We start from the raw sequence: 14,240 nt of genomic DNA on the forward strand, positions 1-14,240 counted from the left end.
AGCATGGGTTCCCACACAGCGGAATCCCGGCGGAAATCTCGCGGTTTGGCCGCAGCAAGAAAACACGAGATTTCCACCGGGAGAAGCGCTGCTTCAAAACCCGCGGTACTTAGCTGCGGGTTTTGAAGCGGCCTGGCCACTCGCTCTTCCGCTGCGGCCGGCGCTCCCATAGAGGAGAGCGCGGCCCCAGTGGAGGAAGAAATGAGGCATGCTGCGGCCAGCTAATTCCGGATGGAATTTCCGTGGCATATCCGCCCTGTGTGAACCCAGTCTAAGGGGTCACATTGGACACCTCTGAGGGGAGAAAACACTTTTATGTTGTGCAGTGCGTTTTGAGTTTCTGTTTTTTATTAAATGCCTGCATCTGAGTGTTATTATATGTGAGATATGAGGCAGATTATTTATAACCCCCCTGTATACTGCAGCTGCATGTATATGTATAGCTGAATAACCTCAGAGCTCCACAAGTGACTTCAGCCTGCTGACATAGTGAGCAGGAGGGCTGTGTGTGAGCCGCACAGCCTCCATTACTCACGGGCACAGCAGCACAGTTGGCAGGCTCTGCGCTTAAGAAACAACAACCCTCTTATTCCCCTCCCCCATCCAACATGGCGCGCCGCCGCCGCCATATTACATCGGGGAGGGGCTGCAACAGTTTTTGTTCCCTTCCACCCCGCGGCGGGGATGGGAGGAGCCTCGTTGTGGCCACGCCCCATCCTCGCATAAGCAGGGGGCGCGGCCCTAACAAGCGCTGAGTTGATCGGGTGCGGTGTGTGCCATCCAGACATGGAAGTGGTAACGTGCCTGCTATTTGCGGTGCTCGGCTGCCTCCTGTACCTGCTCGTGCAGCTCGTCAGGATCAGTAAAGCCGATGGAGATCTCACTTTGCTATGGGCTGAACGGTTTGGCAGCTCTCCAGGTAAATAGCGGACTAGATCAACTTCTTATCGCAGTCAGCGGGCAATCCTTTCTGCAGGGGAATGCAAACTGTGGCGAGTGGGACTACAAATCCCAGCATAATGCAGGTTGCTCTGGGACTTGTAGTTCTACAAATATTTATAGCACTTGTCATATGTCAATTTAATACAAGCAATATTGTCTTCTTCACTTCTCCCTTTTTTTAAAAAATTCGTGTTTCTTTTGCCCTTCCAGAAAGTAAGCTCCGTGGCAGCGTCGTCTGGATCACCGGCGCGTCCAGTGGTATTGGTGAAGAACTATGTTACCAGCTGGCAAAAATAGGCGCTTCGTTAATCCTGTCTGCCAGAAGAGAAGCCGAGTTGCAGAGAGTGAAAAAGAAGTGCCTTGGTATGAAACTTTCACCCATATAATGTGCAGCCCTTCTAGTGACCTTGAGTTGTGCCCCCTGTGTTCTAGCTATCATCAGGGTCTCACTACTGTGACCTCTCACTACCCCCACCCCACACAACACATCAGACATTTGATAATCTATACATTTTTTTTCCTCCTGATTATCTGGGTGGTTACAGGACGACTTGTTGATCACCTTACTTGTCCCCTAAGGTGATCACTAGAGATGAGTGAGCGTACTTGGCCACGCCCCTTTTTCGCCCGAGCGCAGCGATTTTCGAGTACTTCCGTACTCGGGCGAAAAGATTCGGGGGGTGCTGTGGGGGGTTGCAGCAGGGAGTGGGGGAGAGAGGGAAAGAGAGAGGGCTCCCCCCTGTTCCCCGCTGCTCCGCCACGCCTCCCCCCGCCGCCCCCTGAATCTTTTCACCCGAGTACGGAAGTACTCGAAAATCGCGGTGCTCGATCGAGTAATTACTCGAAACGAGTATATTCGCTCATCTCTAGTGATCACACCCCCCCCCCCCCCCCCGATGTAGCTAGAATGGTTCCAAAAATATATTTTTCTTCGCCCATTTGGTGAAAGGCTCTTGAATATTGAGGCAAAGGGACTTGCATGAAATAAAATTTTTTAAAAGTTGCACAAAATTTTTTTATTTTTTTACCCCTTTCTTCAGAGATGGGTCATTTAAAAAACAAAATTAGAAAACTGTTCGTCTTAGAATTTTATCCAAAATTGCACCATCATGAAGCCTTAGATTATGGTTGCAGCAGTCTGGATCCACTTATCTTATTTACGCCACCTCACATGTATTGCATGCCAGAAAGTCTCACATGTCTTTAATAAAAGACACATTTTGTGACTTCTCCTCTACCCTACACCCCACTCTCGCCACACCACCACTCTTTTTTTTTTTTTTTTTTGTTTGTTTGTTTCTGAGAGCTGTCAATGTACTGAAGGTATGAAAAGTAGCAATGTGCTTATTTTTTAATAGAATTTACAACATAACCTGTTACATCCCCAAAGCACAATAAACTAATATATGGAGCTGTTAGCCTAGTTTTACACAGGCGATCACGATGACGGCGCAAGAAAATTGCGTTTTTGTTCACGTGATTTTTTTTTTTTTCCATGCGAACGACAATAGGACTTTCTAATGTTAAAATCTCAATGTACGAAAATTGCAAGTTCGTGCAATGCGATAAAAAGGAGGCTCCATAGGGAAACATGGGCGATTTAAAAAAAAAAAAAACACAGAAAGATAGGATATGCCGTGACTTATTTATTTTTTTTTTCACGCAACATCACATGAATGAAAACATTGCAAATGTGAAGGAATCCATTGAAAAGCATTGGTTTCATAATTTGCACTTTCACGTAATCCTTGAATGGTCGTGTTGGAAGGGACCTCCCAGTTCATCTGGTCCAACCCCCTGCTCAATGCAGGATTCTATCACCCATGTGAAACGGACCTCAAGGGAGATGACAGGAAGCCGGTTGCTGTATATTCTACTCGCCCGATCTCTTGATCTAGCAGTGTTCACCTCTGATCGCGCAGCCCTGGAAAATATGGCTTATTTTCGGAGTCCCGTGCGTTCACGTCTCCCATAGACTTGTATAGAAGAGCGCACACGAGTCTCTGTAGAGTCAGATTTTCCAGCGCCGTGGGTGAGTATTAGAAAAACCTCACCCGGCTCCCTGTCACATCACCTCAGAGCACCATAACTTAGTGTATGCTTGTGGCAATACCAACTATATGTACGTTTTATGTAAAAACGGGAATTTATTTTATTTAACAGAGATCAGCAATTTGGAAGATAAGGATCTATTAATAATTCCCCTTGATCTGACTGAACGGAGTACGCACCAGGCCGCAACAGACCAGATCATAAAGCATTTTGGAAGAGTAAGTGTATATTATATCATGATATAAGCCCTCCATGCAGAAGCATACTATACAAACTTGGGGCTTATTCACACGAACGTAGGCGTTTTTATGTGCGCCCGCCAGCGGCGTATAAATACGTGAATGAGCGCATAAATCTGTGGTTTGTGCTCCCGTTCAGAAGGCCGGGGCTGGCGCATATACGCCAAGCTCTAATTGCCGTTGGGCGGGGGGGGAAACAGTTTAGCTCTGCAAGGGAAGGGAGTGAGAGCTAGTGTTTATGCCCCACCCCTTCTCTGCCCCTTGCCGGCTGCCAGCCTGAGTGTGGGAGCTAGTAAGCCAATGGTAGCTGCCAAAGAAGGGAGGGAGTTTAGCACTCCCACCAATGCGTTAGCGTATCTAGGCCGGGCGTGAAGGTGTGGCCGACATACCCCTGTGTGAATAAAGCCTTATTGTGGTTCCGCCCATCTACTAACCTGCCTTTAAACTTGATGTTTCTGTGTGTGGTACAACCAAAACTCCTAGGCAGCATGCCTGCTCTCATTTGGAAACATTTGACCCTAATCTTTACTTAAGTGAAAGTGCCACGTTCATGCCTCTGCATATCAAAACCCTTCCAGATTTTTTTATTTTTTTAATGGGTGCACTGAAAATGCCTCTCTTTAGAGGGAACAAGGAAATAGATGTAAGGACAGCGCTCCAACTCACTGGACAATGGCTCAACAGATGTGAATATAAATTGGACTTACCCGGTGTAGGTGGGAAAGCCCCCAAAAAGGGCCTCCCACACAACACCTCCAGGTCCTGGTCTGCGTATAATCAATCCAAATGGAAATCCACGTTCTCGTTTCACAATCCCTGTATTTTCAGGGAAGAGCTAGCCACAGCCCATCGTGTCCATAAAGTAAGGGCTCGATCACTAGGTAGTAGTGAAAAAGTGCAAAAAAAAGGAAAAAGGCTCGGCGCTCCACGAACCGGGTCCAAACCAAATACCTGGTATTTGGTTTGGACCCGTTTCGTGAAGCGCTGAGCCCTTTTCCTTTTTTGGCACTTTTTCACTACTCTTTCACTACTCTCTTTGGAGCCTATCTTAATGCTTCTCCTTTCACCCCAATGCTACATTATTAGGTAATTCTGATTAGTTAAATAGCAGCACAAACCTACAAAACATGGCCTCTTGACAGATGAAAAAAAATCGCTCGTGTATGACTTCATTCAATAGAATGGAGTTGAGGATCGTGACACACAAACCTCTATAGTTTTATGAGGAAAGATTCAGCAGAACTTTTTTTTTTTTTTTATTTTTTTTTAACCTCTGCTCATTCTAGGCTGAACAGTCCAATGGGCGGGTCCTATCAGTGATTGACAGCCTTCCTTGTATGTCTAGTCATATGGACAGCTGTCAATCACTGATGGCTCCACCCATTGGACGTCTAAACTCAGAATGAGCAGAGAGATAAATGACTAAAACACGTTATACTGAGTCTTTCCCCATAAAACTTTATATAATCTGCTCAGCTCATCCTGCTCTATACCATGGTGCCTGCAGTTTGGACAGGATGTTCAGCGGAAGGATTTTCTTTTTAATGCGTTTAAAGAGCTAAATTCTAAAGCGGAGCTGTGTAAGGATGCTACACTTCAGACTGTATTCTGGTCATATGTGGGTGATGGCTGCATTGGGACAGATATCTAGAGGCTGCAGTCTAGAACTAGTATTAATTGCAAGCCTCAATTACCGAGATCTAATGGTTGGAAAAAAAATGTGTCTTCCTTCTCCGCAGATTGACATTTTAGTCAATAATAGTGGACGGTCCCAGCGCTCCCTGTTTGTGGATACAGGCCTAGATGTTTACCAGGGATTGATGGAGCTCAATTATATTGGGACCGTCTCCATAACGAAGCATGTTTTACCCCACATGATTGAGAGGAGGAAAGGGAAGATCATCACCATAAGCAGCATTACCGGCCTGATCGGAGTGCCTCTGTCTACGGGGTATGCCGCCAGTAAGCATGCTCTTCAGGTAAATCTTTTACCTAGTGTTTGTCTAATGACTTGTTTGCGTGAAGATGTCACAGTGTGTTCCAATATTTCCAAGGCCACTTCTCGCCACAACATGCATATCTGTGCTTGAGCTCATAGCTTTTCTGTTCTGGCTTGCAAAAACCTGTACTTCCTATTCTGTGCTTTACGGGTTCAACATTTTCATAGGGACCCAAATTGCCATTCACATTGGTGTTCACACATGTACACATTTGATTTTTCTGTTTTGCGTTTCCATCACAGGAGCTGCAAAACGGAGAAGGGGTGGGGGAGGTTCTGTTTTAAGTTCAAGTGATCGAAGTGGGATTTTATGCTTCATTTTAATTCTATTTTTTTTTTTTTTGGAGGGGGGGGGGGGGGGGAGACCATAGCGCAACAGTCTGTACTATTTACGCTTTAAGAAATGTAAATTAAATGTAACCAATTTTTTTTTTTTTTACCTTCTAGTCAATGTGTGACAGACCTGAATGAAAAGTCTTGTTTTCTGTTTGAATTCGATTTTGCTATGTGTCCCAATTAAATAAAATTCTGATGTGAACAAGCCCTAAAAACTTTAGGCGCACAGAACAGGAGGTGTTGTCATGAGGACACAGAAGCAGCAGGCATTGGATGTGGCTTCCCTGCCTTACCCTTGAATGTAACAGAGGCAAGACCACAGCAGCCCCTAATTATTATTGGAAGAAGCTAATTGCCACTAATAATGAAATGCATAACTGTAGTATAAAGGCCCATTTACACTGGACGATTATCGCAAAAAATTCGCTAATCGGTGAGCGTTTTGGAGATACTTGGTGCGTGTAAATGAGCGCGAGGCACCCGCTTTTCGGGCACTTTTAGCTGATCGTTAAAAATCAAGCTAACCTAAAAATCGTCCCTCACTTTTATCAGTATTTCTCCATGGGGAGTGCTGATAGCATTGTTTCCCCGGGAGAACAAAGGATCTGAGCGCAGATAATAGCCTTTGGCTATTAACTGCATTCAGGGAAGGCTTCATTTGCATACTTAATTGGTATTTACGTAGCAGAGTAGCTACTTAAATACCAATTTATTTTTATGTAAAACGATTGCTCAAAGCTGTCCCTCAGCTGTTTGAGTGATCTTTGAGCGAATATCTGCTCGTGTAAATGGGCCTAAAGGGATGTGGTAATTAGAAGAGAGCTCATATTTTTGGATGACTTGACTTGTAATCTTCATATCACTAATGCAAAAGCTGTGCTGCTAAGGAGTCCTTTCTAGATGCAGTTTGAAATATTTTAGTAAGTGACTTCTGTAATGACGGGTTCTTGCAGCAATCAGGCCCTGTTTGCTCTATTGATAAAATACCTTGCAGCAGTTTTATAGTAGTGAGGGTTCAAAGGACATGTACACTTTTACAACAGTTTCTGATTGTATGCATTCAGAATGTGTTTTTTATTTTATTTTTTGTGGGTTTTTTTTTAATGTATTTCCTATCCCCAGGTGATAAATATGACAACTGGGACCCCCAGGGATCATGAGAGTGACACATCCCAAGTTCCCTTAGTGAATGGAGCTGTGACTTGAATGAGTGACTTCCATTCGCTTCTATGGGGCTGAGCAGTATAGCAGTGTGTCACTTGGCTGTCTCTATAGATGGTGAATAGAGTGGTGGTCATGTATGAGCACTGCTGCTCTATTTACTGGGTGCACAGTTCTTGTGGTCCCTTAGGTTCCCAGTGGTTGGAACCCCAGTTCTCATACATGTATTCCCTATCCTGCAACTAGCTTGTAAATGGCTTTGGTGGGATAACCGCTTAGCCTAATGCATGTGCTGGGAAAAGCTTTAGGCCTCATGTCCACGGGGAAAATCAGGCCTGCTCCGGATTCTCCATGGAGAATCCGTAGCGGGTCCCTCCTGCCCCGCAGGCACGAGCGCTGAAAATGAGAATAAATAAGAATAAACTTACCTCTCGCACGCTCCGGATCCTTCCTTCGCTGCGGCGTCATCTTCTCTGCGTTGTGGCCGGATCTTCTTTCTTCGGCCCGGCGGATGCGCAGGATGACGTCGGTGACGTGCCCCGCGCATGCGCCGGCCCGAAGAAAAAAGATCCGGCCGCGACGGAGAGAAGATGGCGTCGCGGCGAAGAGAAGAAACGGAGCGGGTGAGTAAATTCTGATTTTTTGTCGGTTGCGTGCCCCGCGCATGCGCCGGTCCGAAGAAAAAAGATCCGGCCGCGACGGAGAGAAGATGAAGCCGCGGAGAAGGGAAGATCCGGAACAGGTGAGTAAATTCCGATTTTGGGAATCCTGATGGCTTCCATAGACTTCAATAGAAGCCTGCGTGAGCCGTTCCCACGGGAGACCCGCACGAAAATGGAGCATGGTCCAGATTTTTTCATGCTCCATTTTTTTTTTTTAAATCCCTTTTTATTGACGATCCGCGGGTATTTATCTACCCGCGGGTGGTCAATGCATCCCTATGGGATGCGGATCCGCTGGCAGGAGAAGAGTTAAAATCCGCTGCGGATTTTAATTCTTCTTTTGCCCGTGGACATGAGCCCTTAATGTCTCCATAGACCCCATTCACCAGATGGAGTCCAAAGGTATGCTCCTGTGGTCTCCATGTGGTTGGTATGTACTCATGTTTTCTCCCCCCCCCCCCCCCCCCCCCGCCCTAGTAATCGTCACAAGCCTCAGCACATATGCCATAAAGCAGGGGTGTCAAACTCACTTTCACCGAGGGCCACACCAGGCTTATGGTGACCTTCAAAGGGCCGCTTGTAAGACTGTATAGTAAGGGCTTGTTCATACAAGTGTATTTGTGTACATAATGTGCAGTGACTAGAAGCCATTGATTTCAGTGAGTCCATTCACATGATGTATATTTTCACTCAGCATGACCTATTTTGTTCCGTACTACGCACCCTGATGGGCCATTGAAGTGAATGGGCTGCGCAAATACGTGGTGAATGTGCAGGAAACATATGTATTCACTGCATGTTTGAGCACCATTTCAGTGGGCCCATCTGCGTTCTTTTTCTTCTAGCTGTCAGCGTCGCTCCCCCTCTGCTCGTGCTGAGCCTGAATGCACACTGACGTCAGTATGTGCGCCCGTCACTCTAGCTCCCCGAGTCCTCTCCTGCGGAACTGATAAGCAGGGGGACTCGGGAGGAGGATCCCTGCTGCACATGAACGTCAGTGTGTGCCGGGATCAGCGCTAACAGTGTGATTACCAGCGGGGAGCTGCGGCACCCCAGCTGGTAATCGCTGCAGTGGTGAGCAGCGTCGGCACGCCGCAGGCCGGATTCGGCCTGCGGGCCTTGTTTGACACCTCTATATATATAAAGACGAAAGCCCTCACTGACTCACTCACTGACTGACTGACTCGCCAAAAGTTCTCCAACTTCCCGATGTTGTAGAAACATGAAATTTGGCACACGCATAGATTATCTCCAAAATAGGAAAAGTAATTGGGTCCCAACTCGATTATTCAATTCTAGCGCAAAAGAATTGGCGTCAAAATTTTACGTACATAATCTAAATCTCTCACTTCCCAATGTCATGAAAACTTAAAATTTGGCCCGAGCATTGATTATGTCATAAATGGGAAAAGTTAATGGGTCCCAACACGATTATTCAATTCTATGCGCAAAAGAATTAGCGTCCAAATTTTACATACGGAATCTAATTATCTCACTTTCCGGTGTCATAGAAACGTGAAATTTGGCACGAGCATTGATTATGTCATAAAGAGGAAAAGCTAATGGGTCCCAACTTGATTATTCAATTCCAGCGCAAAAGAATTGGCGTTGAAATTTTACGTGCGGAATGTAATTTTTTTCACTTTCTGGTGTCATAGAAACGGGAAATTTGGCACGAGCATTGATTATGTCATAAATAGGAAAAGTTAATGGGTCTCAACTTGATTATTCAATTCTATGCGCAAAAGAATTAGTGTCCAAATTTTATGTACGTAATCTAATTCTCTCACTTCCTGATGTCATTTTATATAAAGTAAACGTCACATGGTTACCTCCACGTGGTATTTCCTGGGTAACACAGAGAATTATGCAAAATGGTGAACCTATGTTTTTCCGGTATCTTTAAAGTAAGCACGACTTCATAAGATTTTCCGTGTGAACACCAGATAAACACCAGTACCAAATTAACTCGGGCGAAGCCGGGTATATCAGCTAGTGTGCTATAAAGGAATATAGAATTGATTAGATGTTTTGGGTGTTCTTTTTTTTTTTTTTCTGCCTTCTTTAATAAAAATTCTTATTTTGCAGGGATTTTTTAATAGCCTAAGAGTTGAAATGGGAGCTTATCCAGATATTGCTGTCCTCAATGTATGCCCAGGACCTGTGCAGTCAAAAGTAGTGGAAAATGCTTGTACTGAGGAGTATAAAACGGTAAAATGTGGCATATTTTCCTACAGACCTGAATGCATTTCATATGCCTGTTGAATTTATAAATGACTTTTAAGTAAAGGAATCTCTTCAAGGGGTACTAACTTTCAGATAACCTATGCTCAGCTACTAGCTTGTTAGTCTCATAATTTCTGCAATACATTTCTAATAAAAATGTTCATGCTTTACCACTGTAAACCACGTTTGAAGGGGCTGCCACTAGAGATCTTTCATCCAGTTTTTCTGCAATCCACTGTTTGATAAGGTACACAGCCTCTTATTAACAAGGAGACAGGAAAGTTTGCTACAGAGGATGGAGGTATCCTTAAAAGGGGCACTCTTCTGCAACCAAAGGCTGCAGGCTGACAGATCTGCATATACTGTCCTAATAATATCCACAATCTCTGCCTCTACTGGGTTGTCTCCATGTGTACACACACTATAGAGTTTACTCCTCATTTGGCCAGACTGCCTGAAGCACCCTGGGAGAGCAAAGAGGCGGGCATTCAGATACTGCCCCATTGCTGACTGGACTACAGACTGCAATGCAGCATGGGAAGTCAGGGCAAGGAAGTGCAGGACAGTAAACTACTGGCATAATTGCTAGGCGTGCTACACATATTCTGCCTGAAAGGGGTTGTAAACAGCAGAACAGCAAAATAGGAAAGGCCATCTGAAAACTGGAATTTGCAGGCATGAAACGGCAGCGAATTAGTGGGTAAGGAGAACCGGGAATATTGAAGAAAAGTTGTTAAACCCGGGTACGCTTACTAGTGGAAAAAGTGTAATACTGCACTGTTTGTATATACTACTGTAACTCCTTGTATTGTAGCTTTTCCTATTTTGGAAGGACGTATAGTTCATCGTGAATAGAAAGCCTTAGTCAGGCTGCATTCACATGGCTGTTATATGGGGTTGGTAAGTTTAGTTCCGAAAGCAACGCAGGGAAGGATTATAAATAGAGATGAGCAAGTATACTCTCTAAGGCACATTACTCGAGCGAGTAGTGCCTTAGCTGAGGATCTCCCTGCTCGTCTCTAAAGATTCGGGGGAGCGGGGAGTGACGAGGGAGAGCGGGGAGGAGGAACGGAGGGGAGATCTCAGAACTAGATAGGAGTCCCCTATATGAGCATATGACTGTGTAATGGTTTTTATAATACCAATGCAATTTTGCTAGTCTCTTCAAGGGAATATAGAAATGTTTTTTTATTTTTTTTATTTTATTTTTTTTCTTCAGTCTGTTGGAACAAAAACAGATCAAAGTCACAAGATGGCAACAGACCGATGCGTTCGTCTTCTTTTGATTGCGGCTGCAAATGACCTGAAGGAAACGTGGATTTCAGACCAGCCCTATTTAATTCTCTATTACCTCTGGCAGTATGCTCCCACATGGGGATGGTGGCTAACGCAGAAAGGTGGCCAGAAGAGAATACAGAATTTTAAAAGTGGAATAGTAAGTGATGCATGTAGTGTATGATTAACTTTTTAGGTTGTAAATACCTATGACAACTCAATACAGTTCAGGGTCCGCAACTTGAGATGGACTGCGTTCGCTGATCATGGGCAGTCCATATAAACCCAAAATGACAGCAGCAGTGGCTCCCACACCATCAGTGGCACACTCTTATGCTGGGACAAAGTGGGACAGTACATTATGGAAGATCATCTAGTGGTGCCTTTTAGAATGAATATTTATTAAGCTCCATTCCCTTCAAGAGTTCTGCTAATAAGATTCCTAGAGGGTGTGCCTTGCATTAAAGCATGCACACACTTTCAAGTAACTTTTCACAATAAGTATCTGTGTATATGAAGAGTAACACCATTTTTATCAATTGTGTGACTTGTCCTACAGTTTCCCCATCTGCAGGCTCTCCCTAATGTTCAGTCATCTCTAAGCTGTTAGGTGGAGAATATTATTCACTATTAGCTGCAACAACATGCACTTCCGGTGTCCAGTGTTGTTTCTGTTACTAGAGATGGATTTCACTTGAAAACAGGCAGTTGACAGCAAATGAGAAGTGGCTTGTACTTTAACCCCTTAAGGACACAGCCTATTTTGGGCTTAAGAATGCAACAATTTTTGGCAGATTTTCATTTCCATTTTTTTCAAAAGCCATAATTTTTGTGTGTGTGTGTGTGTGTTTTTGCCATGCAGGATATAAAGCATATGCAATTTATTGTATGCGTCGCTACAGACCCAACCATACCAAATATGTGGGATTTTAGGCTAATCAGAGTGCACAAGAAGGGTTTTTTTCTTTATTTTATCACAATTTGTGTCCCTATGGGGGACTTGCAGCATAGCACCTTCAGGGCCACTAATCCAATAACCATGTACAAATATCGGTCTGGGATGATTTAGTGGATCCTGCACTGAGAAGGGGGGGTTTGGACCCAATGACCCTGGAGGTCACCATTTAATATTCTTCAGAAACAAACAAAAAAAAACAAAACACAACATGTTGACCAGTGTCATCCAGATTGTATTGGATGGGCTGTGATAAGCACTACAAAGTTTGTTTCTGAAGAATATTAATTATACCAAGCAATGGGATGCAGTTTCCCCTTATTCCACTTAAACTCCACTTATTAGACTCCCACCTGGACTTCCCAGAAAACCTTGGGCCTGCCAGTGACCAGCATGGCGAGCGTTTCCATCAGCAAAGTTCTATGATCGAACAGAGGTACCAAGGCAAGTGGAGTCCAAGTATGCTGGCTGGACCATGAAGAGAGGCATCCCAGAAGCAAAATATTCCCATCAATCATCATTAAAATCTTTCTGGGTGAATTGTATTTCACATAATGTTGGCTTATATAAATACAAATTTTCTAAAACTTGAAATGTGTGTCACAAAAAACCCTGCCAGATGGAAAAATTCCAACAACATATTTGAGTTTAGTAGGTGAAAAAAAATTAGGGGGGAATTCTCAGTAAATAAACAAGAAAATGGTTATTAAAATTGTGAAAACTTTGGGGGAAAAAAATCGTTTTTTATTTTGGCCCAAATTGTCCAGCCATACTTCCATAGCTATTTTGCTCTATTAAAAGGCTTGTGGACACAATGGGAGAATCTTTTTTTTTTTTTTTCCCCAGCAATATTGAAATAAATAAATGACAACTCTGTCACATAATGTGCGTGTATCAGCCTCCATACGTCTGCTACATAAAAGTGACAGTAGGAGATGCAGGCTAAGGTGTGTGCTTGCCTAGCCAACTAGATTACCTACTTTTTTTATGTCCCATTTTAAACATCTGGTGTGAGATGTGAATGACCTATTTGGAGTACACTTCAAGGTAATAAAAAACCATTCAGAGCCTATTGGCATACTGCATGTTGTAGGGAGAATTGGAAAATAGATACGCTGTTCTTTAATTTTTCGGGGAGGAGATCTCACCCGCGTCGGCAGCCGAACCTTTTCTTTCGAGCGGGCAGGTACTCGCTAAGGGCAATGCTCGCTCGAGCAATTGCCCTTAGCGAGTATGCTCACTCATCTCTAGTTGTGAACATTAATGAACTGAAGCAATACGTCTGCTTATCTGTATAAATGGTCTGTCTAGTAGCTTTGCCGTGAGAAGACCCTGTATTCTGTAAATACTATAGATCCAAATGTAAGTTATCGTGGCAGTCGCTACAATTGCTACTTGTGCTGCAGCTATGTCCTTATCTAGTGGCATATACATTCTGTAGAATGTTCAGTTATTGTATGTTAACACTTTTTTGTGTAACTTTTTGCTGCAGGATGCTGATTCTACTTTCGCATTTTCAAAGAAAACCTCCTAATGGAAATATCTTTGCATTCATCAATATGAGAAGAAGCAGAATTTCAATGAGCTTATAAAGAATGTAACACCTGACCAAGGTTACAGGCATGGCAATAGATTGTGCTTATTGGCTTCTCTAACTCTTTTCATATTTGCACTTCTGATGTGGTCCCTCACCAGTCACATCATTCATATATGCTGCCTACATAATCGTGCTTGGACCAACTGAGATTTTATTCAGAAGGATTCTTTTTCTATTATGCCATGAAGAATGTTAGTAAAACTTTTCAAAATACTAACGACCACTTGTCTGTAAATGTTATATCAAAGGTCCTAAAACCAGGAGAGCCTGACAGCAGCCGTGTGCTTACAGGACCTGTGATGTCACTGTCATGTGATCAGTCACCTAGGCTCTGTGTCCATAAGTTACATCCTCTGCCCCTGATCACATGATGGTGACATCATCACAGGTCCTTCATCGCCAGACAGCAGCCGTTTGCTTGTCATAGCACCTTTTTCTCCTGTGGGGGAGGAGTCCAGGGTCACATAAGCAGGGCGTGATCAGCGTGTGCAGGACTCTGCTGTGCTGGTTGTGATCCCTGTTATATGGGATGAAAAATGTATGTAGCAGAGCTGTGTGGGTGTGTTTGTGGCGCGTGCATGTAACAGAGCTGTGTGGCAAACACTACTGCTATAATTTCTTAATAATTACTAGTGATTTTTTAAAATTAAAGATGAGCAGGTTATTATCTACTTTGACAGGATAAATGATAAGCAAATTAAAAACATTGTGGTGAATGGAGACAGGCAGGCCCCAACAATTCCTGGCCGGCATTGCAGAGCACAGGAGCAACAGTTGCTGGGACAGCTGTTGCGTG

The 14,240-nt window shown here is 44.0% G+C and overlaps 1 protein-coding gene across 1 annotated transcript; it reads left to right on the forward strand.

Annotated features, from left to right (window-relative positions):
• The first annotated feature begins 736 nt into the window (after positions 1–736).
• Positions 737–13,657, forward strand: DHRS7 (dehydrogenase/reductase 7). Its single transcript, XM_066608212.1, has 7 exons — positions 737–919; positions 1,153–1,305; positions 3,106–3,212; positions 4,973–5,212; positions 9,480–9,602; positions 10,837–11,052; positions 13,340–13,657. The coding sequence occupies exons 1-7, from the start codon at positions 787–789 to the stop codon at positions 13,379–13,381; spliced, it is 1,014 nt and encodes a 337-aa protein (XP_066464309.1). The 5' UTR covers positions 737–786; the 3' UTR covers positions 13,382–13,657.
• Positions 13,658–14,240: the final 583 nt, after the last annotated feature.

Source organism: Eleutherodactylus coqui, chromosome 6 (genome assembly GCF_035609145.1).
Source record: "Eleutherodactylus coqui strain aEleCoq1 chromosome 6, aEleCoq1.hap1, whole genome shotgun sequence".
In the NCBI taxonomy this organism is placed as follows: domain Eukaryota; kingdom Metazoa; phylum Chordata; class Amphibia; order Anura; family Eleutherodactylidae; genus Eleutherodactylus; species Eleutherodactylus coqui.